Source organism: Hyla sarda, chromosome 5 (assembly GCF_029499605.1).
Source record: "Hyla sarda isolate aHylSar1 chromosome 5, aHylSar1.hap1, whole genome shotgun sequence".
In the NCBI taxonomy this organism is placed as follows: Eukaryota; Metazoa; Chordata; class Amphibia; order Anura; family Hylidae; genus Hyla; species Hyla sarda.
In genome coordinates this window covers 300,480,327-300,504,398 of record NC_079193.1, presented here as the reverse complement: position 1 = coordinate 300,504,398, position 24,072 = coordinate 300,480,327, and the positions used below count along the sequence as shown (strand labels likewise).

At 43.5% G+C, this 24,072-nt stretch overlaps 1 protein-coding gene across 1 annotated transcript in view; it reads left to right on the top strand.

Annotated features, from left to right (window-relative positions):
• ARMC1 (armadillo repeat containing 1) overlaps positions 1-23,558 on the top strand; it is a 75,286-nt gene extending 51,728 nt beyond the window's left edge. The window contains exons 4-7 of the mRNA XM_056523011.1: positions 3,442-3,631; positions 18,710-18,826; positions 20,603-20,677; positions 21,726-23,558. Coding sequence (XP_056378986.1) covers positions 3,442-3,631; positions 18,710-18,826; positions 20,603-20,677; positions 21,726-21,917 — 574 coding nt within the window. The 3' untranslated portion in view covers positions 21,918-23,558. The remainder of the gene's footprint in view (positions 1-3,441; positions 3,632-18,709; positions 18,827-20,602; positions 20,678-21,725) is intronic.
• The last annotated feature ends 514 nt before the right edge of the window (positions 23,559-24,072 follow it).

Sequence of the window (24,072 nt, the reverse complement as noted above, 5' to 3'; positions counted from 1 at the left end):
TATCGGTTTGGCTGATATTATCGGACGATAATCAAGATTTTGGACATTATCGGTATCGGCAATTATCTTGCCGATATGCCGATAATGCCCCGATTCCCCCGCCCCTCCTCCCTGGCCAGAGACGACCGCCGAGACCGCTGCCGACCCATTGCCTCCCCCATCCCCGGTTTTATAATTACCTGTTCCCGGGGCCCAGGGTCCGCACTAGTTCTGGCTCATGCGATGTCCTGCGCGCTGCGCAGCGCAATGATAAGTGACGTCCTCAATCTGACCTCACCGTCAGTGCGCACAGTGACAGCTCAGGACGCTGCCGGAGCCAGAAGTAGCGCGGACACAGGGCCCGGGAACAGGTAATTTTAAAACCGGGGATGGGAGAGGCAATGGGGCAGCGGCGGTGGTGGTTGGACTAGGGAGGACCCCAGGACAGGCAGGGGGAGAGAAGCAGGCGGCGGCGGCTGTCTCTGGCCCCGCAAAAGCCACTGCAGTTCATTGATTTAAAGCGCCCGCTTTAAATCATTGATCGGTGGGGTGGGGGGGAATAGCCGATAACTTATACCGGAATATCGGTATAAATTATCGGCTATCGGCCTGAAAGGTCACAGATTATCGGTATCGGCCCTAAAAAATCGATATCGGTCGATCCCTAGTCCTGAGTAGGAGCAAATCCCCATAGCAAACCTATGCTGCTCTGGACAGTTCCTGACACGGATGGAGGTGTCAGCAGAGAGCACTGTGGTCAGACTAGAAACTTCCTCTGGAGCATACAGCAGCTGATAAGTACTGGAAGATTTAAGATTTTTGAATAGAAGTCATTTACAAATCTGTATAACTTTCTGCAACCAGTCTATTTGAAAAAAAAATAAAATAAATTGTTTCCACCAGAGTACCCCTTTTATAGAAAGATTTGCATTTGTGTTTTGGACCTACTCCTGGTTTTTGCTTTAAATACTGAACTTGAGGTACGGCCACATGATGTAGAAACGAAATTTTGTTTATATTTGCTGCTTAGGATTTGGGGACAGATATGGTAATATTTGAAAGGGGTGCTCTGGAGAAAATGTATTGTTATCAAATTAACTGGTGCCAGAAAGTTTTAAAATACAGATTTGTAAATTATCTCTATTTAAACAAACAAAAAAAAACCCTCAGGCCTTTCAGTACTTATCAGCTGCTGTATTCTCTGGAGGAAGTCATGTAGCCTTTCTAGTCATACACTTTGCTCTCTGCTGCCACCTCGGTCTACGTCAGGAACTGTCCAGAGCATGAGCAAATCCCTTTAACAAACCACCTCTGCTCTGGACAGTTTGGACACAGACAGAGGTGGCATCAAAGAGCACAGTGTAACTACATGACTTCCTTCAGGGCATACAGCAGCTAAATACTGAAGGCTTTTAAATAGAAGGAATGTACAAATCTTTATAACTTTCTGGCACCAATTGATTTGAAAACAATATTTTTTTCTGGAAAGGAAAACCTGCAGTTGCAGATTTTGCTACGATTTCCACTGGATATCGGCAGCAAAATCTGCAAAACTGCATATTTTTTGTTAATTTTCAAATCCCTCCTTTAAAATTGATTGTAAACAAAATGCACTAATTCTGCAACTAATCCAATTCAACAATTGACCTGACTTTAAATTTGTTAGGTAATCTGTCTGCATGAAATGCTATTTGATCTATTAGCATCATGCTATGTAATAGGAATTGCTAAGCAGTAATATATAGTCTAATATATAGTCCGAAAAAAGACATACGTCCATAAAGTTCAACCAAGAATTAATAATATAATATGTATGATATATTTACTATATATATATATATATTATATATATATATTATATATATATATATATATATATATATATATATATATATATATATATATATATATAAAATCTTGTTATTATTATTATATATAATTTTTTTTTTGTGTGTGGCTAGAGTCAGTATATCTTATACTTATTGATTTTGAAGTATTTCTATGCTTAGGAGTCCAGTGGGCAGTCCTAAAAAGAGCAGGGATTTTAATAAAGTTCTACTATATTGTTTACTGCAAAGATATACCGTATATCAATCTGCTCAGCTCTGCCTGCTCATAACATGATTTTGATAGATGAGATAGCATTTTCATGGTGACAAATTCCCTTTAAAGTTCCGTGCTGATTTTTTTCAGTTTTTCTGCTGGGTCTGGCAGAGGTTTTGGGAATCGTTTCCTCCTTTGCTGTTACTGTAACTTTATATTATAGCCATCATTATAATAGCTGATGATAGCTAAGTTTGCAGCGACATTTTTTTTTTTTTTTAAGTATTGCAAATAAGCCAGTTGTAGAAGTTGCAAGGCAATTGTTACAAATCGATTTTTCTTTTTTCACCTCTACATACATTTCTGAATGAGGGATCATGAGGGATTAAAGGCAATGGGCGCCTTTTTGAAAAGCACTTTTTAGTTTTTGCTTTATTTTATGCCTAATGGTGCAAAACATTTTCTCTTTAGGTCTTTATTAAAAATGTTGCTTCCTTTTTCTTCTACATTGTGCTGTGTGATCTGTTTTCTCTCTGCCCTTGTACACAGTCTGGATCATTCTCCCCTCTAGACTGCTCTTGTATCTACTCAGTCTCCTCTATCTACAGCCTGTGTATGCTGTCTTTCAAGGTTTTTCTGTTATGCCCATTTTTTTAACTTGGCAGCTAACTCCCCCCCCCCCCCCCCCCCCCCCCCTTCTATCTCGAACACTGTAAAAGCAGAAAATCTGTCTGTTGGTCTTATCATATCTTTTTCTAAGGAGCAGAAAAATGGTAATTTCTAATTACTATTAGTTTCCTTATTTTACATTCAGGAAACAAACAATAAAAAAAAATAATAATAATTGTGTAAAGCTGTCCATAGCCATTTAAGGATATTCAGGATTTTTTTTCCTTCAGTCTTTGAGCCACTATTAAATTCATGTGCTACTTTGTCTGTAGTGAAAGTCTTTTTTTTTGTTTTACTTTTGGATTTGACATTTCCAAGCATTCCTTGGGGCCAGAGACAATATGTCATAAGTCACATGGTCTCCAGGGAGCGTGGCTATACTGCATTGGTTGAGTGGATAGGAGGGTGGAACGTGGAAGGGATTTACTGAAGTAATGCTATTCATCCACCTACAGCAGCATAGCCACGCCCCCTTGGAGACCATGTGACTTTTGATTTATTGTCTCTGGCTACATAGAATGCTGGGAAAGGTCAGAAAAATACACTTTGGGTGTGGATCCTGTGCATTCAAGTGGGACAAAGCAGCACACAGAGGTAATGGAAGCATATTATGCAGTATTATAACTTGGCATCAAGGGCTTAAAAAATAAATAAACTTGGGATACCCCTTAACGCTGGCATGCCAACTTCAGTTAATGTCTGTACGATGTAATTATAATAAGTAATATGAAAAGTTTTGTGTTATTACAGGACTACAACACCAGGAGACACACAGTTTCTTGCCTCAGAAATCTGTGATCTTCTACAGTCATCCAGCACAGCAGATGGAGATTGTACGAATGAGATGAACTCTAGACGGCGGAAGGCCCAGTTCTTTCTTGGAGCTACAAATAAACGTGCCAAAACCGTGGTCCTGCATATTGATGGCCTTGATGATACAGTAAGTGCACATTTGATCTCCTAATTTGGCTTGTGCTTCCTACACCATTGGCAAAGTGACTCCATCCGTGGCCTCATTATTGTACCAATTTATATAAGTTTCATGTGTACTGTCCTGCAATGAAAGACGTGCCATAGCTTGCCACAGTCTGGTATTAGGACCGCCATACAGAGATTGAGAAACTGTTTTAGTCAGATCATCAGCTCTACCTTAACAGGGTCTGATATATTGACATTCCTTTCTAAACCATATGTTTAAAGGGGTTTTCCGCCCCTAGACAACTTATCCCCTATCCAAAGATAGGGGATAAGATGTCTGATCGTGGGGGCCGGGGGTTCGTGACGTCATGGATACGCACCCTTGTGACATCACGCCCCACCCCCTTAACGCAAGTCTGTGGGAGGAGGCGTGGCAGGGGCCATACCCCCTCCCATAGACTTGCATTAAGGGAGCTTGGCGTGACGGCACAAGTCGGCGGAGCCATGATGCCACGAACACTCCGCCCTTGTATCGTGAGCCATCAGCCACGGAGCAAATTTAGCCCCATAAAGCTGATGACTCTGGGTTCTGCAGGAGAGATTGCGGGGTTCCCTAGCAGTGGGACCCCCACGATCAGACGTCTTATCCCCTATCCTTAGATAGGGGATAAGTTGTCTAGGGGTGGAGTACACCTTAACCCCTTAACGACCAAGGACGTATATTTACGTCCTTGGCCGGCTCCCGCGATATAACACGGGGTCACGCGGTGACCCCGCGTCATATCGGGTCGGTCCCGGCATGTATCTAAAGCCGGGACTCGGGGCTAACAGCGCGTGGCAGCTATTAACCCTTTAGACGCCGCATCTAAAACAAAAGTGAAAGCTGCCCAGCTGCTCAGTGGGGCTGATCGGGATCACCGCAGTGAAAATGCGGTGTCCCGATCAGCTGGGACACGAGCAGAGGTCCTCTTACCTTCCTCCGGCGTGTCCCTTCGGCGATTGATTGCTCCAAGCCTGAGATGCAGGCTTGAGCAATTGACCGCCGATACACTGATCAATGCAAAGCTATGGCTTTGCAGTGAACAGGGTATAAGATAAGTGTGTGCAGTGTTATAGGTCCCTATGGGACCTATAACACTGCAAAAAAAAGTGTAAAAAAAAAAAGTTAATAAATGTCATTTTACCCTTTCCCTAATAAAAGTTTGAATCACCCCCTTTTTCCCATAAAAACAAACAGGTAAATAAATATAAACGTATGTGGTATCTCCACGTGGGTAAATGTCCGAACTATAAAAATATATCATTAATTAAACCACAGGGTCAATGGCGTACGCCCAAAAAAAATTAGAAAGTCCAAAATAACGTATTTTTGGTCACTTTTTATATCATGAAAAAATTAATAAAAAGCTATCAAAAAGTCCGATCAATACAAAAATGGTACCTCTAAAAAATTCAGATCACGGCGCAAAAATTAGCCCTCATACCGCCCCATAACCGGTAAAATAAAAAAGTTATAGGGGTCAGAAGATGACCATTTTAAACGTATAAATTTTTCTGCATGTAGTTATGATTTTTTACAGAAGTACGACAAAAATCAAACCTACGTAAGTAGGGTATCATTTTAACCGTATGGACCTACAGAATAAAGATAAGGTGTCATTTTTACCGAAAAATGTACTGCGTAGAAACAGAAGCCCCCAAAATTAACAAAATGGTGTTTTTTCTTCAATTTTGTCGCACTATTATTTTTTTTTTCCTTTTAACCGTAGATTTATGGGTAAAATGACTGATGTCACTGCAAAGTAGAATTGGTGGCGCAAAAAATAAGCCATCATATGGATTTTTAGGTGCAAAATAGAAACAGGTTATGATTTTTAAAAGGTGAGGAGGAAAAAACGAAAGTGCAAAAAACAGAAAAACCCTTGGTCCTTAAGGGATTAACCTTGAGCACTATTTTACTTACAGTATATAATCCATCTAGATAGGTGTCAAAAACTGCTTATGTACTGCACGTAATAAAAACTTTTCTCAGTCATAGGGATAAGTGTCTGTCTGATCACGGGATGTCCGACCACTGGGACCCCCAGGATCTCCTGTACAGGGTCCTGGCTTTCTCAATATAATAATAAAGGCTCAGTCTCTTCTCCTCAGCGCTCCAGCCCCCACCCTCAGAGACACGCTTTTGCTGTACAGAAGTGATGGCAAACCAAGCTGATCACTGACCAAAATGACATGGGGGGGCTAGAGTGCGCTGAGAAGAAGACAGAGCTGTACGTTTGGAGGTGAGAGTCGGGGCCCTGTAAAGAAGATTGTGGGGGTCCCAGTGGAGGGACCCCCACAATTAGACACTTATCCCTTATCTTTGGATAGGTGATACATTTTAAGTATCCCTTTAGGAAGGCAGCAGTGTTATGGTGCTAGATGTATGAACCATTTATTTTTCAGTCCAGTTCACTAGAATGGCACATCTGGCTGCGTACCTTAGCACAGCAGCTAGACTGCAGAAAAGCCCTAAATCTGCAAGATTAGTACCTTACGTTTTATGGGTTTTTTCTTTTTTTGCACCTCTGTGGGGACTGCCAGACTGCTTTCTTATGGTAGACATCAGAGAGGCAGCTGCTTATCTCCCCCACACTACTGGGAGATTTATCATTTGTGACTGTGTGTAGTCTTTGCTGTGTTCTTGGCTTACTTGCACCAGATTTATTAAAATGGTGCACAAACTTTGATAAATTTTGCACAAATGAAAAACCACCTCAGAATTTGCTGTAGGATGTCCCTTTTGTAAAGCAATAAATGGAGGAAAAAAGCGGAGGTAGCGCCGGGTGCGGTGTAGGTCTTTAGCCGGTATAGGTGGGTACCCAGGTGGGGGTAGCGTAATCCTTGCCGGTGATGGTAGCTTGGTATGCAGGCCAGCAGCGGGAGGGCGAAGTCCTTAGAGAAATGCAGAAGTATAGGAGAAAAAAGCTGCTATGGCGCTCCCAAGGAAGTAACCCAAGTCGTGGGTATTGATGCAAAATAATAATTTATTCTTACAGCATAAGAAAACAAAGAAAATAATAAATATAAAGCAAGACGCGTTTCGGGAGTCACAGCTCCCTTTTTCAATTGCAGGTGGTTGCTGTATGGCAAGGTAACAGGTATACGTGTTTAAATACATGAAAAAATGGCGCCAAAACCAGGTGAGCTGGTGACGTCATATGAGGTAGATGCCGGGGGTAGAGGTAGACCTAAATAATGAAACATTTTCAAAGAAGGGGCATGAAAACCACATAAAACATGTAAAAAATTTAAAAAGGCATAGGTATAGTCTTTTACAGGAGTATTTGGAAGTTCAAACTGAACTGCAAGAAATGTCCGTGGTGGCGACCAATCAGGAGGCAGTAGGAGGAGGCTGTCATCGCTGTGCAGGGTATCTGCTGTGGGGAATTAATGGAGACGAGCCTCTTGAAGCTGATTGGCCGCTTGCTGCGAGAGGTGAAGAGGTGGCCAATCAGGAGCGAGCCGTACTAGGCTGTGTACAGTTACGATGTCATAGGGGAACATAGGCCGTATGAGGATATAGTACAAAGATGTGTAAGGGGATAGTGGGTGGGATACTGATTGGCTGTTCGAGATCTTAGATGAGCCAATCAGAGGGGGGATGTATAAGTCCGGGTTGCAAGTCTTTGTCGCTGGTGGCGGTAGAATAAAGTTCAAAAATGTCAGCCAATCGCTGTTGGATCGGTCCGGGTGGCGGCCAATCAGAATGAAGATGTGTATATCCTCTACGGGAGATTCCTAGAGGCATCGGCGGCAAATCCATTTTGTATAATACGACCAATAGCTGCTGGGCAGGTCCCGGCGGCGACCAATCATGAAGAGGGATGTGTTGTAGTGCTGTCAGGATGCCGGTGTCAGACTTTATCATCGTCCGGGCGGGCTGTCATCTAATCTGGAGGTCATCGAAGTCCGGAGCACACTCGGAACTTGTCATGGAGGAGCAGGAAACCTGTAAGGGAGTAAAGAGGTAGAAGGAGAGGGGAGAGACAGGAGGTATTGGCGGCGGCTTGCTTTCAGCTTGTCCCGCAGTGAGGAGGCATCTGGTGTGGCTGTCATGATGTCATTGGGACCTTGTGCTGCCATTATCTGGCATCAGTGGGTGGACTGGGGGTACGTATTACGTGACTTTTTCGATGTATTTATTCAGACCAGAGGGTGTCAAAGTTTTGAGGGTGAAGATCGAGAAATGTTCACGTTTCCTCAGTACTGCGAAGCGGTGGGCGGTGTCGGCGGAGATGTGTTCAATGGGTGTGATGGTGTGAAGTCGCTGCTGTGCTTTTCCGCTGCATGCCTGGAGACACTGTGGAGTTGGTACCCCTTGGTGACATTGGATCTGTGCTTGTTAATGCGCTGATTCAGTGGTTGGATGGTACGTCCGACGTACTGGAGACCACAGGGGCACTCGAGGAGGTAGATCACGTAGGAGGTGCTGCAGTTGATGAAACTCTTGATGGGGGTAAGGGATTTCTTATGCTGTAAGAATAAATTATTATTTTGCATCAATACCCACGACTTGGGTTACTTCCTTGCGAGCGCCATCGCAGCTTTTTTCTCCTATACTTCTGCTTTTGTAAAGCAAGGCAGACATGGTATGAATTTGCTGTTTTTTTTTTTTTTTTTTTTTTTTTTTTTTTACATTTGCTCATGTTTTTTGTGCCTTTTCTTAAAAAAGGGGCACTTGGTAAATGTCTTCCATTGCAATGTTAATAATGAATCACCGCACTTCACAGTAAGTTTTGCATAAAACAGGCACAGACAGTGTGATCCCAACACAATTGCCCATGTCTATCACTCAGCCTAAAACCCTAATTGTCTGGTTTTTCCCATAACAACCAATCACAGCTCAGCTTTCATTTTACAAAAACTCGTTAATATATGAAAGCTGAGCCAATGAACCAATGTAAATAGTAATTGAGGCGAGTTCCGGCAGCTGCTCTACACCCCCAGGAGCGCCATTTTTGACGCTCCAGGCCTGTTGGTACCGGCTCTTCCCGGCACCCCTGTGGCGTTGGGTACCGGGGTAATAATAGGGGGTTAGCGCTAGCTGTTTTTGTGGCTAGCGCTAAGCCCAGGTTAGTAATGGACTCTGTCTATAAGACAGCTTCCACTACTAAGCCTGTCTAGTAAAGTAAGAAAAAAACACAACAGGTTTTAAAAAATTTTTATTACAAAAAACACTCCCCCACAAGCCCTCGTTAACCATTTTATTAAAATCAAACAAAGAAAAACGCTGGTCATCGAAGTAGTCCACCGAATCCGAAGGAGTCCACAGGATAAACGGATCTGAAATGAGAAGAAAACAAAAAAAATGGGTTAGTACATTTATTATCACCTGCTCACACATCTCCCGCCCCGCATGACTACAACTGCCAGCATGCCCTTACAGTAAGGACATGCTGGGAGTTGTAGTTGTGTGGTGCAGGAGATGTGTGGGCAAGTGACAAGCTTGTCCCCTGCCCCCAGCTGCAGGACTACAACTCCCAGCATGCCCTTACAGTAAGGTGGGGCGGAGGCCGGGCACAGTGTTTCCCAACCTGGGACTTGTAGTTTTGCAACATCTGGAGGCACCCTGGTTGGGAAACACTGTTTTAGGCCAGTGTTTCCCAACCAGGGTGCCTCCAGATGTTGCAAAACTACAAGCCCCAGCATGCCTGGACAGTCAAAGGCTGTCTAGGCATGCTGGGAGTTGTAGTTTTGCAACATCTGGAGGCAACCTGGCTGGGAAACACTGGCCTAAAACAGTGTTTCACAACCAGGGTGCCTCCAGATGTTGCAAAACTACAAGCCCCAGCATGCCTGGACAGTCAAAGGCTGTCTAGGCATGCTGGGAGTTGTAGTTTTGCAACATCTGGAGGCAACCTGGCTGGGAAACACTGGCCTAAAACAGTGTTTCCCAACCAGGGTGCCTCCAGATGTTGCAAAACTACAAGTCCCAGCATGCCTGGACAGTCAAAGGCTGTCCAGGCATGCTGGGAGTTGTAGTCTTGCAACATCTGGAGGCACCCTGGTTGGGAAACACTGGCCTAAAACAGTGTTTCCCAACCAGGGTGACTGTTTTAGGCCAGTGTTTCCCAACTGTTTTAGGCCAGTGTTTCCCAACCAGGGTGCCTCCAGCTGTTGCTAAACTACAACTCCCAGCATGCCTGGACAGCCAAAGGCTGTCCAGGCATGCTGTGAGTTGTAGTCTTGCAACAACTGGAGGCACCCTGGTTGGGAAGCCTGCGCAACTTACCGGCTTCCGTAGGATCCAGCACTGCACGACACTGCCGCGCGACTATCTCAGACAGCGATCGTCGCTGGAGCCTCGGAAGGGTAAGTGAACTTCTTCGCCGGTCCCCTTCAGCTGTTTAGTTTTGCAACAGCTGGAGGACTACAGTTTACAGACCACAAACCAGTGGTCTGCAAACTGTGGCCCTCCAGCTGTTGCAAAACTACAACTCCCAGCATGCCTGGACAGCCAATGGCTGTCCAGGCATGCTGGGAGTTGTAGTCTTGCAACATCTGGAGGCACCCTGGTTGGGAAACACTGTTTTAGGCCAGTGTTTCCCAACAAGGGTGCCTCCAGCTGTTGCAAAACTACAACTCCCAGCATGCCCGGACAGCCAAAGGGTGTCCAGGCATGCTGGGAGTTGTAGTCTTGCAACATCTGGAGGCACCCTGGTTGGGAAACACTGTTTTAGGCCAGTGTTTCCCAACAAGGGTGCCTCCAGCTGTTGCAAAACTACAACTCCCAGCATGCCCGGACAGCCAAAGGGTGTCCAGGCATGCTGGGAGTTGTAGTCTTGCAACATTTGGAGGCACCCTGGTTGGGAAGCTTGCGCAACTTACCGGCTTCCGTAGGATCCAGCGCTGCACGACACTGCCGCGCGACGATCTCCGTCAGCGATCGTCGCTGGAGCCTCGGAAGGGTAAGTGAACTTCTTCGCCGGTCCCCTTCAGCTGTTTAGTTTTGCAACAGCTGGAGGACTACAGTTTACAGACCACACACCAGTGGTCTGCAAACTGTGGCCCTCCAGCTGTTGCAAAACTACAACACCCAGCATGCCCCGACAGCCAAAGCCTATGGCTCTCAGGGCAGGAGCCCGGGCTGACATTATAGTGCAGCCGCCCGGGCTCCTCATACGGTCTCCCCGCTACCCCCCTTGTCTCCCGCCCGGGCTCCTCATACGGCCTCCCCGCTACCCCCCCCCCCCCCCCCCCTTGTCTCCCGCCCGCGCCGCTCTGCTCCCGCTGCTACAAGACTACAACTCCCAGCGTGTCCTCACTGTAAGGCCATGCTGGGACTTGTAGTCTTGCAACAGCAGACAGATGGGAGTTGTGTGGCGCTGGCAGGTGAGAGGGGGGGATATAAATCACTGCAGTGTCCCGGTAGCGCAGTGAGGGTAGCGGGGAGAAAGTATGTCGGAGCCCGGGCGGCAGCAGCTTTTCCTGCTCCATGTTGGAGCTGGAGTAAATTTAGTCAATTTTTATGGCCGTTGCGACAGTTTATTGCGCAACTGCGACTGTCTCAGTTAATAAATTCCTGACCACTGCAAGTAAAAACTGAAAACTTGCGTAAATTAAGCGGGAAATTATTTTTTTACTTTCTAGCTCTTGCTAGGGAAAGTCGCACAATTTATAGGGTAGGCGCAATTGCGACAATTTTGCGCCAAAAATAGTCAAAAAAAATGACTAAACCCCTTAGTAAATGCCCCCCATAGTTTGTTCATAAGGCTGAAAAAAGACCAGAGTCCATCAAGTTCAACCTATAACCCTAATGAGTCCCTACTGAGTTGATCCAGAGGAAGGCAAAAAAAACCTCATACTAGAGGTAAAAATTCCTTCCCGACTCAAAGTATGGCAGTCAGAATAAATCCCTGGATCGACGTTCTGTCCCTATCAATCTAGTATACATAACCAGCAATATTATTCTCCAAAAATGCATCCAGGCCCCTATTGAACTCTTTTACAGAGTTCACCATGACCACCTCCTCAGGCAGAGAATTCCACAGTCTCACTGCTCTTACAGTAAAGAACCCCCGTCTGTGCTGGTGTAGAAACTTTCTTTCCTCTAGACGTAGAGGATGCCCCCTTGTTATAGATACAGTCCTGGGTATAAATAAATCATGGGAGAGATCTCTGTACGGTTCCCTGATATATTTATACATAGTTATTAGGTCACCCCTAAGCCTTCTTTTTTCTGTAACTAAATAACCCCAATTCTGCTAATCTTTCTGGGTACTGTAGTCCTCCCATTCCCCGTATTACCCTGGTTGCCCGTCTTTGAACCCTCTCCAGCTCCACTATATCTTCCTTGTACACTGGTGCCCAGTACTGTACACAGTATTCTATGTGTGGTCTGACTAGTGATTTGTACAGCAGTAGAATTATTTCCTTGTCATGGGCATCTATGCCCCTATTGAAGCACCCCATGATTTTATTTGCCTTGGCAGCAGCTGCCCGACACTGGGCACTACAGCTAAATTTACTGTTAACTAAGACTCCTAAATCCACTTCCATGTCAGTCGTCCCAAGTGTGCTCCCATTTAATACATAATTCCAGCCCTGATTTTTCTTCCCCATGTGCATTACCTTACATTTACCCGTGTGGAACCTCTTCTGCCATTTCCCAGGCCAAACCTCCAACCTATCCAGATCCATTTGTAACAGTGCACTGTCCTCTATAGTGTTTACCTCTTAACAGAGTTTAGTATCATCTGCAAAGATTGCTACTTTACTATTCAACCCCTCTACAAGGTCATTAATAAATATATTAAATAGAACAGGACCCAAGACTGACCCCTGTGGTCCCCACTAGTAACAGTCACCCAAACAGAATAAGTACCATAAATAACCACCCACTGTTTCCTATCATTGAGTCAGTTACTTACCCACTTGCACACATTCTCCCCCAGCCCCATCCTTCTCCTTTTATGCACCAACCTTTTATGTGGCACCGTATCAAATGCTTTGGAAAAATCCAGATATAATACATCCAGCGATTGCCCCTGGTCTAGTCTGGAGCTCGCCTCCTCATAAAAGCTGATCAGGTTAGTTTGACAGGACCGATCCCTCATAAAGCCATGCTGATATGGAGTCATACATTTATTTTTATTAAGATACTCCAGAATTGCATCCCTTAGAAAACCCTCAAACAATTTATACAACTGAGGTTAAACTAACAGGTCTATAATTCCCGTGGTCACCTTTTGATCCTTTTTTAAATATTGGCACCACATTTGCCATGTGCCAGTCCTGGGGAACAGTCCCTGTTACTATGGAGTCCCTGAATATAAAAAATTGGGGTCTGTCTATCACATTACTTAATTCCTTTAGCACACGGGGGTGAATGCCATCTGGACCTGGCAATTTGTCTATTTAGATTTTTTTGTAGACGGCACTGTACTTCTTCCTGGGTTAGACAGGTGACCTGTACTGGGGAGTTTACCTTATCTCGCTGTATTTCACCTGGCATTTCATTTTCCTCGGTGAATGCAATGGAGAAGAATTTGTTTAATATATTTGCTTTTTCCTGATCCCCGTTTATAATTTCGTCCTCGTCATTTTTTAAAGGGCCCACCCTTTCATTTTTGATCTTTTTGCTATTTATATAGTTAAAAAACATTTTGGGGTTAGTTTTACTCTCTTTGGCAATGAGTCTTTCTGTCACTATTTTTGCGGTTTTTATCTGTATTTTACATTTTTCTCTATAGCTTTTTAATGCTTCTTCACTGCCGTCCTGTTTTAGTAGTTTAAATGCTTTATTTTTGTCATTTATTGCCCCCTTAACATTTTTGTTCATCCATATTGTTTTTTTTATTTTATTTCTGACCCTTTTATTCCCATGAGATATTTTTAAGTCTCCCATTTAGTGTCAGTATTCTTGTTTTTGAGAACATTATCCCATTTTATATTGTTAAGGGCTTCTCTGAGTTGATCAAACTTTGCCTTCCTAAAGTTCATTGTTTTTGTGGCCCCTCGAGAGATTCCCTTATTGAAGAACAAGTTATAATGTATTCTATTATGATCACTATTTCCTAGGTGTCCTTCTACTTGCACATTAATCACTCTGTCAGGTCTGTTGGTTAATATTAAGCCTAGTAGGGCACCCCCTCTGGTCGGGCCCTGCACCATTTGGGACAGATAATTGTCTTTAGCTATAGTCAGAAACCTGTTTCCATTATGAGATTCACAGGACTCAGTCTCCCAGTTCATATCAGGATGGTTAAAGTTCCCCATTATTATCACCTCATTTTGATTTGCTGCCTTGTTTATTTGCCTCAGAAATTGATCTTCTGCCTCTTCCATTATGTTTGGTGGCTTATAGAAAACCCCTATCAGGATTTTATGTTTATCTCCATATATTTCTACCCATAATGACTCCACATTATCGTTTCCCTCCCATATATCCTCCCGCAGTGCGGCCTTCAGACTCTTTCACGTACAGACAAACTCCTCCCCATTTCTGTTTTGTCCGATCCTTCCTGAATAGACTATAACCCTGTTTGTTGACCGCCCAGTCACAGCTATCGTCCACCCAAGTCTCTGTTATACCCACTATGTCATAATTCTCCTCAGACATCAACCACTCCAGTTTGTCAGTTTTATCGGTCAGACTTCTGGCATTAGTCATCATGCAATTCAATGGTGTATAGCTTATAGCCTATCCCTATTAACTATTCTAACCCCTCCCTCTGCTCCACCCCCAGTGTAGATAGAGAGGGGGACTTATCAATGTACCTATCTTCCCCCTCTATGTTGTACGTTCCTCCCCCCCCCCCCCAGTCTCTAGTTTAAACACTCCTCCACCCTTCTAGCCATCTTCTCCCCAAGCACAGCGGCACCCTCCCCATTGAGGTGCAGCCCGTCCCTACGATAGAGCCGGTAACAGACAGCGAAGTCGGCCCAGTTCTCCATGAACCCAAACCCCTCCTTCCTACACCAGCTTCTGAGCCGCTTGTTTAACTCCCTAATCTCCTGCTGCCTCTCTGGTGTGGCTCGTGGTACAGGTAATATTTTACCTTGGAGGTCCTTGCCTTAAGCTTGCGGCCTAAGTCCCTGAAATAATTTTTAGGACACTCCACCTACCTCTTACTTTGTCATTGGTGCCAATATGTACCATGACTGCTAGGTCCTCTTCATCCCCACCCATCAACCTGTCAACCCAATCTGCAATGTGCCGAACTCGAGCGCCAGGAAGACTGCACACTATTTGGCGATCCCAGTCTTTGTGACAGATCGCCCGGTGTGTCCCCCATTACCAGTACCTGTCTGGCCTGCCCTGCACTACTCCTTCCCTCCTTACTGGAGCAGACACCTCCCTGGCGGTCAGAAGCAGAGTCCTGCTGCAGTACTGCTAGTTCTGAAATGTTATCCCCCTCATCTGCTAACCGGGCAAACTTGTTCGAGTGTGCCAGTTCAGTTTTCTAACTGTAACCCAGCTACCTGCCTGGCTGTCCTGCACCTCCGTCCCACTATCCTCACCCACCTCTACCCCAGAGAGTACTTCTCAGTGAGCAGGAGACTCCTCTCCAAGTTGTCAATGCGTCTCAGTGTTGCCAGTCGCTCCTCTAGATCCAGGATCTGGCTGAGGTGGGACACTACTGCGGTGGCCAGTGATTGGCTGAACAGTCAATTCCTTGTGCGGTCATAACACCAAAAAGTGCTGCGCAGCAAATGAGGAGGGGGGAAAACTGAGTATAGGTAAACTCCCTGGAATACACCTTTTATTCAAGTCAGAAGAACACCCTAGTGATTTTTCTTTTTACAATGACAAACTTCTCTACCCGTTTTTCCCTTTATGTATTCTGCTTTACTAATTCCTACTAAGCTTTCCAGCATTGATGTAATGGAGGTCTTACTGCCTCAGAGGAGAGGGTCCCAGATGACACATATATTTTTTTTTACATTTCCTTTAAGACAATGGTACAAGAGCTTGCTTATCTTTGTATTCACTTTCTTCTGTGCCCCACTTAGTTCCACATTGATGGCGCATCACAAAAGCAGACACAAAACACAAATGCAAATGACCTCCTCTTGTTGTTTTATAAGAAATCAGGAGGTACGTGTCTGCCAGAAATAGTATTCATCCTTCAAGTATGAAACCAGTCCGCTTGTTTGAAAAGACTGTCTGGCTTCGGAGCAAGTAAAGTGAATGCAGTGCACAGCGCTTGTGATCTACGATTTGCTGAAGGGTTGCAACATCTGCTTTGATGCGTTCCGTCAGCATGCATGCAAGGTGTCTGATAAACAGAGAACTAAACACTAACTGCTTAGCAATGAGCACTTCAGTCACTCAAAGCTTAACCAAGGGGAAATGTTTTCCTTATCATATGGAGCAAACAACTCCTGGCTTTTCAGCAATGGCTGATGATTTACAGTTTACTTTATCTAATTCGATTTATTTATTTTTTAACATGTAAGCATTGTACCTTTTAGTCACGAGGGGAGAACACATGTCAAGGTTGTTCTCTGCTTAACCAAGCATAGATTATGTGATTTAACATCTTGGCTGCCAGGCCGGAGGACCAGTCGTGTGTTCTCAATCAAGAATCATTCTTCCTAGTTTTAGGTTGTTCAAGATGCTCAGTAAATGGAACGGAACACGACCATCTTCTTTGAAGAATTCAACTTCTTGTGTTTCTGGGTACAGAGGATTCACACCAAGACTACTTGTAAAATCCTACGTTTTTTAAACATTTTTTAGAAGTAAAGTAATATTTTTTCTTTGGGTATGCATTTATACTTCTCCATCAGATCTGCTTTACATGCACAGTCATAAGTTTCCATACTCCTTAGCCACATTTATCGAAACTTACTTTTTCCCAGTACATGACATTTAATCCATTGACACATCCTTCTTTTTTCCATATGGTTAGTGTTTGGTTGCATTTTGGGGCCTTCCACGAGCACTTGGCAATAAGTTGCTGGCATTTTGGCCTTGACAGAACTAGTGTAACTAGCTTATAGGCCTCCTTGCTCGCACAGGCTTTTTCAGTAATTTTCTGTAGGATTGAGGTCAGATCTTTTCGATGGCTGCTCTTTCACCTTTATTTTAACCCAATTTAGGAAGTATGCTTAGGGTCATTGTCCATTTGTAATACCTATTTTGGCCCAAGCTTCAACTTTCTGGAATGCTATTTAATAATTTTCCTTTATCAAAATACCATCTATTTTATGAAGAGCACCAGTCCTTTCTGCGGCAAAGCAGCCCCATTTCCCTGATCTTTTCAATATATAACCATAAGTATTATAGCCAAACGATTCCACCTTCTCTAAAAAGTAAAATCTTTGTCCCCATGTGCTGTATTAAAATAAATTTTTGATGTGGAGCAGTCTCAAATCCCTCCAGATGTTCATGCATGAGAGGATAAAAGAAATACACTGAGATTTCATGCAGTGGTTTAAAAATAGAATTAAAAACATGGTTTATTGCACTGATATTTTTGTCCATCTTTTATTCAGATATCAATAATCCCTGATGAAGTTAGCATGTAGTAACGAAACCTTGTTGAATACGTGGCTAAAAGGTTTTCTTGATATGCTTGAATACAAGATGGGAAGATGTGAGTGCAAGAAAATAAATAAAAAAAGGGGATTTATCAAGCCATGTGCATAGGATCAGTGAAGTAGTTGTCCATAGCAACCAATCAGATTCAAACACAAGGATGTCACTCATCCTGTAATTAAGATCAAGCTCCTGTCACTTTTGTGTTGTTGACTCTAGTTTTGACCAGATAACAGACCCACTGTGCTGCTCATGTGCCCTGCATTCCTCTCCCTAGAAGGGGGCATGTCTTTGAGCAAGCCGTGTCAGCTTTCTCATCTGCAACATATCAATATTTAATGTTAATGACCCTTTAAATGTTTAAATGCCACAATCAAAGATTGAATTCCGGCAGCTCGAGTCCTAAGCTAAGCTAAGGCCTCAGTGCCTGCCATGGCTCAGCAATTGATACAGCAGAGTGCTGATAACATTGATAAATGCAATTCTTATTTAAAAAGCCCTTGCACAACTCCATAGATGTAAAAATAATAACGTTTCTTATAGGTATCAAAATCCTTGCTCATTTTTGCTGGCTCCTAATATTCAAAATTAATTTGTAAAACCTAGCCTTAAAATCCTGAACCAGGTCATATCCAGCTACTTTAAATAATATCACTGAGCCAGAATCAGAAACTTCTGAAGCCAAGACATTGTTTTTTGGAATTTCCCAAGGTATTTAAATACTTAGTCAGCTTGGTCGATGTGACCTCTGCCTCCTGGTATTTTGATTTCAATTTGAATTATACATAAAAAGATCTGTTAAAGTGTTACTATAATTTAAAACAACTTTTAACCTGCCATCAGACAGACAGGTCAAAAGTTGTTGATCACTCCGGGTCTCATCGCTGAGACCTGCTTAGATCATGAAATATTAATTTTATTTAAAGTGGGAAAAAAGTCAAATCGACTGGTGCCAGAAAGTTAAACAGATTTGTAAATAACTTCTATTTAAAAATCTTAACGTTTCCAGTACTTATCAGCTGCTGTATACTACAGAGGAAGTTGGGTAGTTCTTTTCTTTCTGACCACAGTGCTTTCTGCTGACACCTCTGTCCAGAGCAGGAGAGGTTTTCTATGGTGATTGGCTTCCTGAGACGGACAGAGGTGGCAGCAGAGAGAACTGTGGTCAGATTGGATAGAACTACACAACTTTCTCTAGAGCATACAGCAGCTGATAAGTACAGGAAGGGTTAAGATTTTGTAAATAGAAGTACCGTAATTTACAAATCTGTTTAACTTTCTGGTACCAGTTGATAAAAAAAATTTGTTTTACGCCACAGAACCCCTTTAACTTCAGTTGAAGTTTGAGGAAAGTTCAGCCGTAAGTATGTATAGAACAAATGAACAACAAATGAATCTCCCTGATGTATTATATATTTGGGACATATTGCGGGGGAAACCAGGTGAATCTGTCTAGGTGACTCATCTGGGTTTTTAGTTGTCATTTGGCTCAGTTTACTCTTTGACGCTATGGAGCCTCATATGCATTATTTCTAAGTTTTGAGTTGAAAAAGCTGTTGTTTCTTTCCGCAGTCTCGGAGGAGCCTCTGTGAAGATGCCCTACTGAAAATCAAAGGCGTCATTAGCTTTACATTTCAAATGGCAGTACAAAGATGCGTTGTCCGTATTCGGTCTGACTTGAAAGCAGAGGTAAGACGTTCCTGAAGATCTAAACACAGAAGGATTGGAAACGGACTTGGACTTTTGTATTACTGTTCTTGTGTTTTTTGTTTTTTTCCTATTCCCTTTCGAGTGTCAGAATATGCCAGATGTTACCTTCAGTGGATCCCAAAATCCCACACCTGCTAGATTATGTACGTACACAGGATATATATACTAAATACAATACCCATTGTTGGGAAAATAAATACGAACTCCAGCAGACTCCTTTTAGACCCTATATAGTAGGCAGTATAGATACCATGGTCTAAAATAGTGGTCTCTAAACTGTGGATCTCCAGATGTTGCAAAACTACAATTCTCAGCTTGCCCGGACAGCCATTAGCTGTCTGGCAATGCTGGGAGTTGTAGTTTTACAACATCTGGAGGTCCACAGTTTAGAGACCACTATTTTAGACCATGGTATCTGTACTGTCTACTATATAGGGTCTACTACAAGCGGTTGGCTAAATAGGAATTGAGCATGTTGAACTCCAGTCCGGGAAACTTCGGCATGCCCCTATTAAGCATTGGATTGTCAGCTCATCCTGCAAAAATCCGGGTTTGTCTGACATGAACATGTTGACCAAGGGGCTCGTTCACACTTCCATCGGGGTCCTCTGTCGGCAGTTCTGCCAAGTTTAGCGGAGAAAAAAAAAAATGTAAGCACAATTTTTTTTTTTCTCCTCTAAACAATTGTGAAATTACCGGCAGTTTGGGTCCGTCAGGACCTTGCAGTATCCATTTGCATCCGACCCATTTTAGGGTCCATTCAGCACAAAAAAAAAAAAAAAAAAAAAAGCTGAAAGGGTTGAATGCAAACAGCAATATGAACCTAGCCTTAAAGGGGTACTCCGCCCCTAGACATCTTATCCCCTATCCAAAGGCTAGGGGATTAGATATCTGGTCGCGGGAGTCCAGACGCTGGGACCCCCACGATCTCTGCTGCAGAACCCCAGACATCCGGTGCAGGGAGCGAACTTCGCTCTGTGCCAGATGACTGGTGATGCGGGCGAGAGGTTCGTGACGTCACGGTCATGCCCCCTCAATGCAAGTCTATGGGAGGTGGCGTGACAGCATCACACCCCCTCCCATAGACTTGCATTCAGGGGGTGTGGCCATGACGTCACGAGCCTCAGGCGCTGCACCCGACGCTCTTAACGAACGGCGGGTGCAGCAGGGAGATTGCGGGGGTCCCCAGCGGCTGGACCTTCACGGTCAGACATCTTATCCCTATCCTTTGGATAGGGGATAAGATGTCTAGGGGCGGAGTACCCCTTTTAAGTGGTTGTCTGATCATGAACACCTATCCACCTCCTCTGATTTCAAGAACAAGGTCTTTGGAGATCTTGGTGTCATACTGTCCTGTTCTGCACAACTGGAACAGTGACCCGGAATAAGTGGCAATCCGGAAAGTTCAAACAAACCTAAGCTTACTGTATATTCCCTAATTTCTGCTCTGGTAATGGTTCTGTTTGTAGACAATTGGTCTCTTTTTATTTTTCTATTTTTTTCTTTCTTTAATTTCTTGTCCATGTTCAATAACATGATATCAAATAACTCGATTCAAAGTAGAGCTGTTAAAAGTGCACCAGCTCACCTGGCTTTTCCAGCATATTACCTGTGTGTTGCATTCTAAATGTTTGCACCATAATTTTTGGCAATTTTGGTTCCTGTTCTACCAATGAACACATCTATGGTAAAGAAGTACCTTTTATGTCATGCACACTGCCACACGTTCACACTTCTCTTCTTTTTTCGTTCTAGGCTTTGGCAACAGCAATAGCGTCTACCAAAGTGATGAAGGCACAGCAAGTGGTAAAGGGCGAAACGGGAGAAGAGGTTGGTCACGTTCTAATTGGGAGTTCATTATTTTTCTTTATGATATAGTAAAAAATTGTTTAAATAGCTGTATTTGTACATATTGCATCTCAATATAGTGTGTTTTTTCTTCTTCTTATACATAATTTGGTTTTGTGTTGCTAAATTCCGAGATCTGTAACTTCTTAAATTTTTTAAACTGCTGTCTATAGAAGTGTATGAGGATTTTTTAGGTTTCATTTTGCACCATTTGGAGTACATATTATTTATGAAGGGATTTGTGGGGGGGGGGAGAAGACTTTTTTTTGTCTTTATCATTACTTCTTGAAAACCTTTGACTTTTTTTAATTTTATTTTTTAAACTTAAGCTGTCCTTATTTTTGCAATGTATTATACATGTCAATGTTACACTGGCAGGCAGCCTATTTAGTCCTACCTCTGTCAGTGCCTTATTTTGGAAACGGCACCCAGCTACTCACCCATCCTCAGAGCAAAGAAGAGACGTGCGAGAGTGACAACCTGCTCAGCTAATCGCAGACTGAGATGGGGGTTCCCATCTCAGCCAGTAATTGGCTAAGCGAGCAGTCACTCCTGCACGTCTCCAAGAGTGTATAGAAATAGCAGGGAAGTTACAAGTTGCGTTTAAAGGGAACTTGTCATCATTTTAATGCTGTCTGAACCACAAATCACTGGGGTGGTCCCTTGTGGTTTCTGCCTGCCCAACAGGCCTTGATTCATAGATCTTTCCCTATACTCAAACAGGGAAAGATCTATCGGTCAAGGATGGTAAGGCATGGAATAGCCATCGGAGACTGGCCTGTTGGCTTATGGTTCAGGCCACATGAAACTGATGACCAGATCCATTTAATCTTTTCCTAGAAAGCTATAAATCGGTGAACACCTCTAATAACATGATGCCAGGAGATTGGATAGCATTTTCATGGTGGCAGATTTCCACAATACTAACCTTTTGTTTGGTTTACTAAGTACGTTTCTGCTGTTCTATGACCATGATAGCATTTGATAGGTGTTTTATATTTATTCCCTGTTCCTCTACCATTCCTTTTAGTTGCTGGTGCCATTTCAAGACACTTCTGTGGATGTGGAGCAGAACACAGATTTACCAGACTACCTACCGGAGGATGAAAGCCCTATGAAGGAGCAGGATAAAGCCGTGTCACGAGTCGGGGCACTTCAGGACGGTGGGAGTAGTTGGCTCAGCACTGCAGCAAACTTTTTATCGAGATCCTTCTACTGGTGACATGGGCTTAGGGACAAAAGACTGCCATACAGTTTGAAGACATATTTCAATCATCCCAGTGAAGTGCAATTTGCAATAAAATATACTAAACAAAAAAAAAAAAATTTAAAATCGCGCAACTTACGCTGTGTTTTACCTGTACGATAGCCAGCATGGCGGACAAACGTCACAGAACGTGTTGCTTCTTTTATTGCGTGTTGCCTCACTTTGTAAATGGGTCCACCCTTTGCTATTACACTGTCATGTTATAAGCCAAATAATTGTGATAGTGAACTCTTTGATATTCAGCCTTAAGGTCACTGGTATGTTGTAATACACAGGAAGCGTCTCTTCACCTCGATACTCAGGACCGTCAGTTCTCATTCTGGTTAGATATTAGTGCATGAACGCCTTTTTAAGAAACTTTTTTTTTTTTCTTTCTCTTGCCTTATTTTTTTTGGAAGGATTTGTTTCTGTGACACGTGCTACTGTCCGCAGCAACACAAACCTCACTGTTTGGTTGTTTTTATTTTTCCCACAGAAACGGAAAGCGTTTTATGCCTTCTACATGGTAGAGAATTTGAGTTCTGTGCGCAGGTCCAGGCTACTAGCGGGCATCAATACTAGAGATATAATATTGCAACAAGCCTATAAATAGAATAAAATCAAATGTATTCTCCTTAAAATGTCAACTTTAGTCCTGCCTGAGTATTTATGATAGAATCCTATTAAGAGCTCATGATTTCCATATGAACATGAATATGCAATGTTATATAACCTCAAACAGGAATGATCCATAACAGGCTGATAATAATATCCAAGAACCACTATTGATAGGAAAAATGCCTAGATGTATATATTTCTGTATGTACAAGATCTGCTGCCTGCTTTAAACCGTGGTGCCATTTTTGGAGACACTATATAAGAGGTACACCCGTTTCCGTTCCCTGTCCATGATGGTGGTGTTTTATATATTTGGATATATTTGTAATGAAAAGAAAGGGTGACATGTATGTTGTAGATGTCCAATTAAAACGCTGTGATTGTTTCATCATTTTAAAAAAACATAATTTATTTTTTTTTTAATCTTCCTTGTTCTGGTAACCAGGTATAGAATTGCACGGTTTGGTTGTAAAGTATGTTATACGGTTATTTAGTCACTAGAAAGGTATGGCATATGCAGCATAATACTGTTCCTATAGGAGAGTTTTGGAAAAGAGATTTGTGTATAATTGGTAGTAGATATTAAAGTGCAACTCTAAAGTTCAACTCCCGCCCAATCTTCAGATCGGGAATGGATGGACACAGTTCACTCTGGGCTGTCTGGTTGCAGAGGCAACCGTATGACGTCCAGCAAGTTCTGTGCACGAGTCCTATTAAGTAGAAAAGGCCTTGTGCACAGAACTTGCCGGACATTGTATCAGTGCCACGGTAGCTGTATCACCCAGCATGGAATTTACCTCTCTACACCAAATTTTAAGATTGGGTGGGAGTTGAACTTTGGAGTTTTGCTTTAAAGGGGCACTCCGCTGCCCTGCTTTGGATGCTCCGCTCCCCAGCATCCGTAAATTTATCATTCCGAACGTTACGTGCGGGCGGGCTTCAGTGTTCAGGGCCGCCCCTCGTGACGTCACGCCCCCGGTCCATGACATCACGCCTGCCCCCTCGACGAAAGTCTATGGGAAGGGGGCGCGACGGCTGTCGCGCCCCCTTCCCATAGACTTTCGTTGAGGGGGCGGGCGTGACGTCACGGGGCGGGGGCGTGATGTCACCAAAGGCGGCCCTGAACATGGAAGCCCGCACGCAACGTTCGGAACAATAAACTTCTGGACGCTGGGGAGCAGAGTACCCCTTTAAAGTGTAAAGATGTTAGTTTAGCAGCAAGCTACCTGTTTACATCTCTCAGCAATTTTCATAACCCAAGACTTCAGGATTCGGATTTGCCAGAAGTCCCATGCAAGTCTTCCGGCAAATCCATATGGTGATCGTTTTAGTCTCGTGTTGGGGGATTTAAACCAGTATTTTGCCACCAGACCAACATGGGCATTATGCTTTAACTGTAAACTGAATCTGCCAAAAATCTAGTAGATGTGGTGGGGGTGTCAGGTGAGATAGCTGTTGGCTGGAGAAGCTCACCACTGTCTTATGTATATGTCAAAGGCTATGTTCACACCTC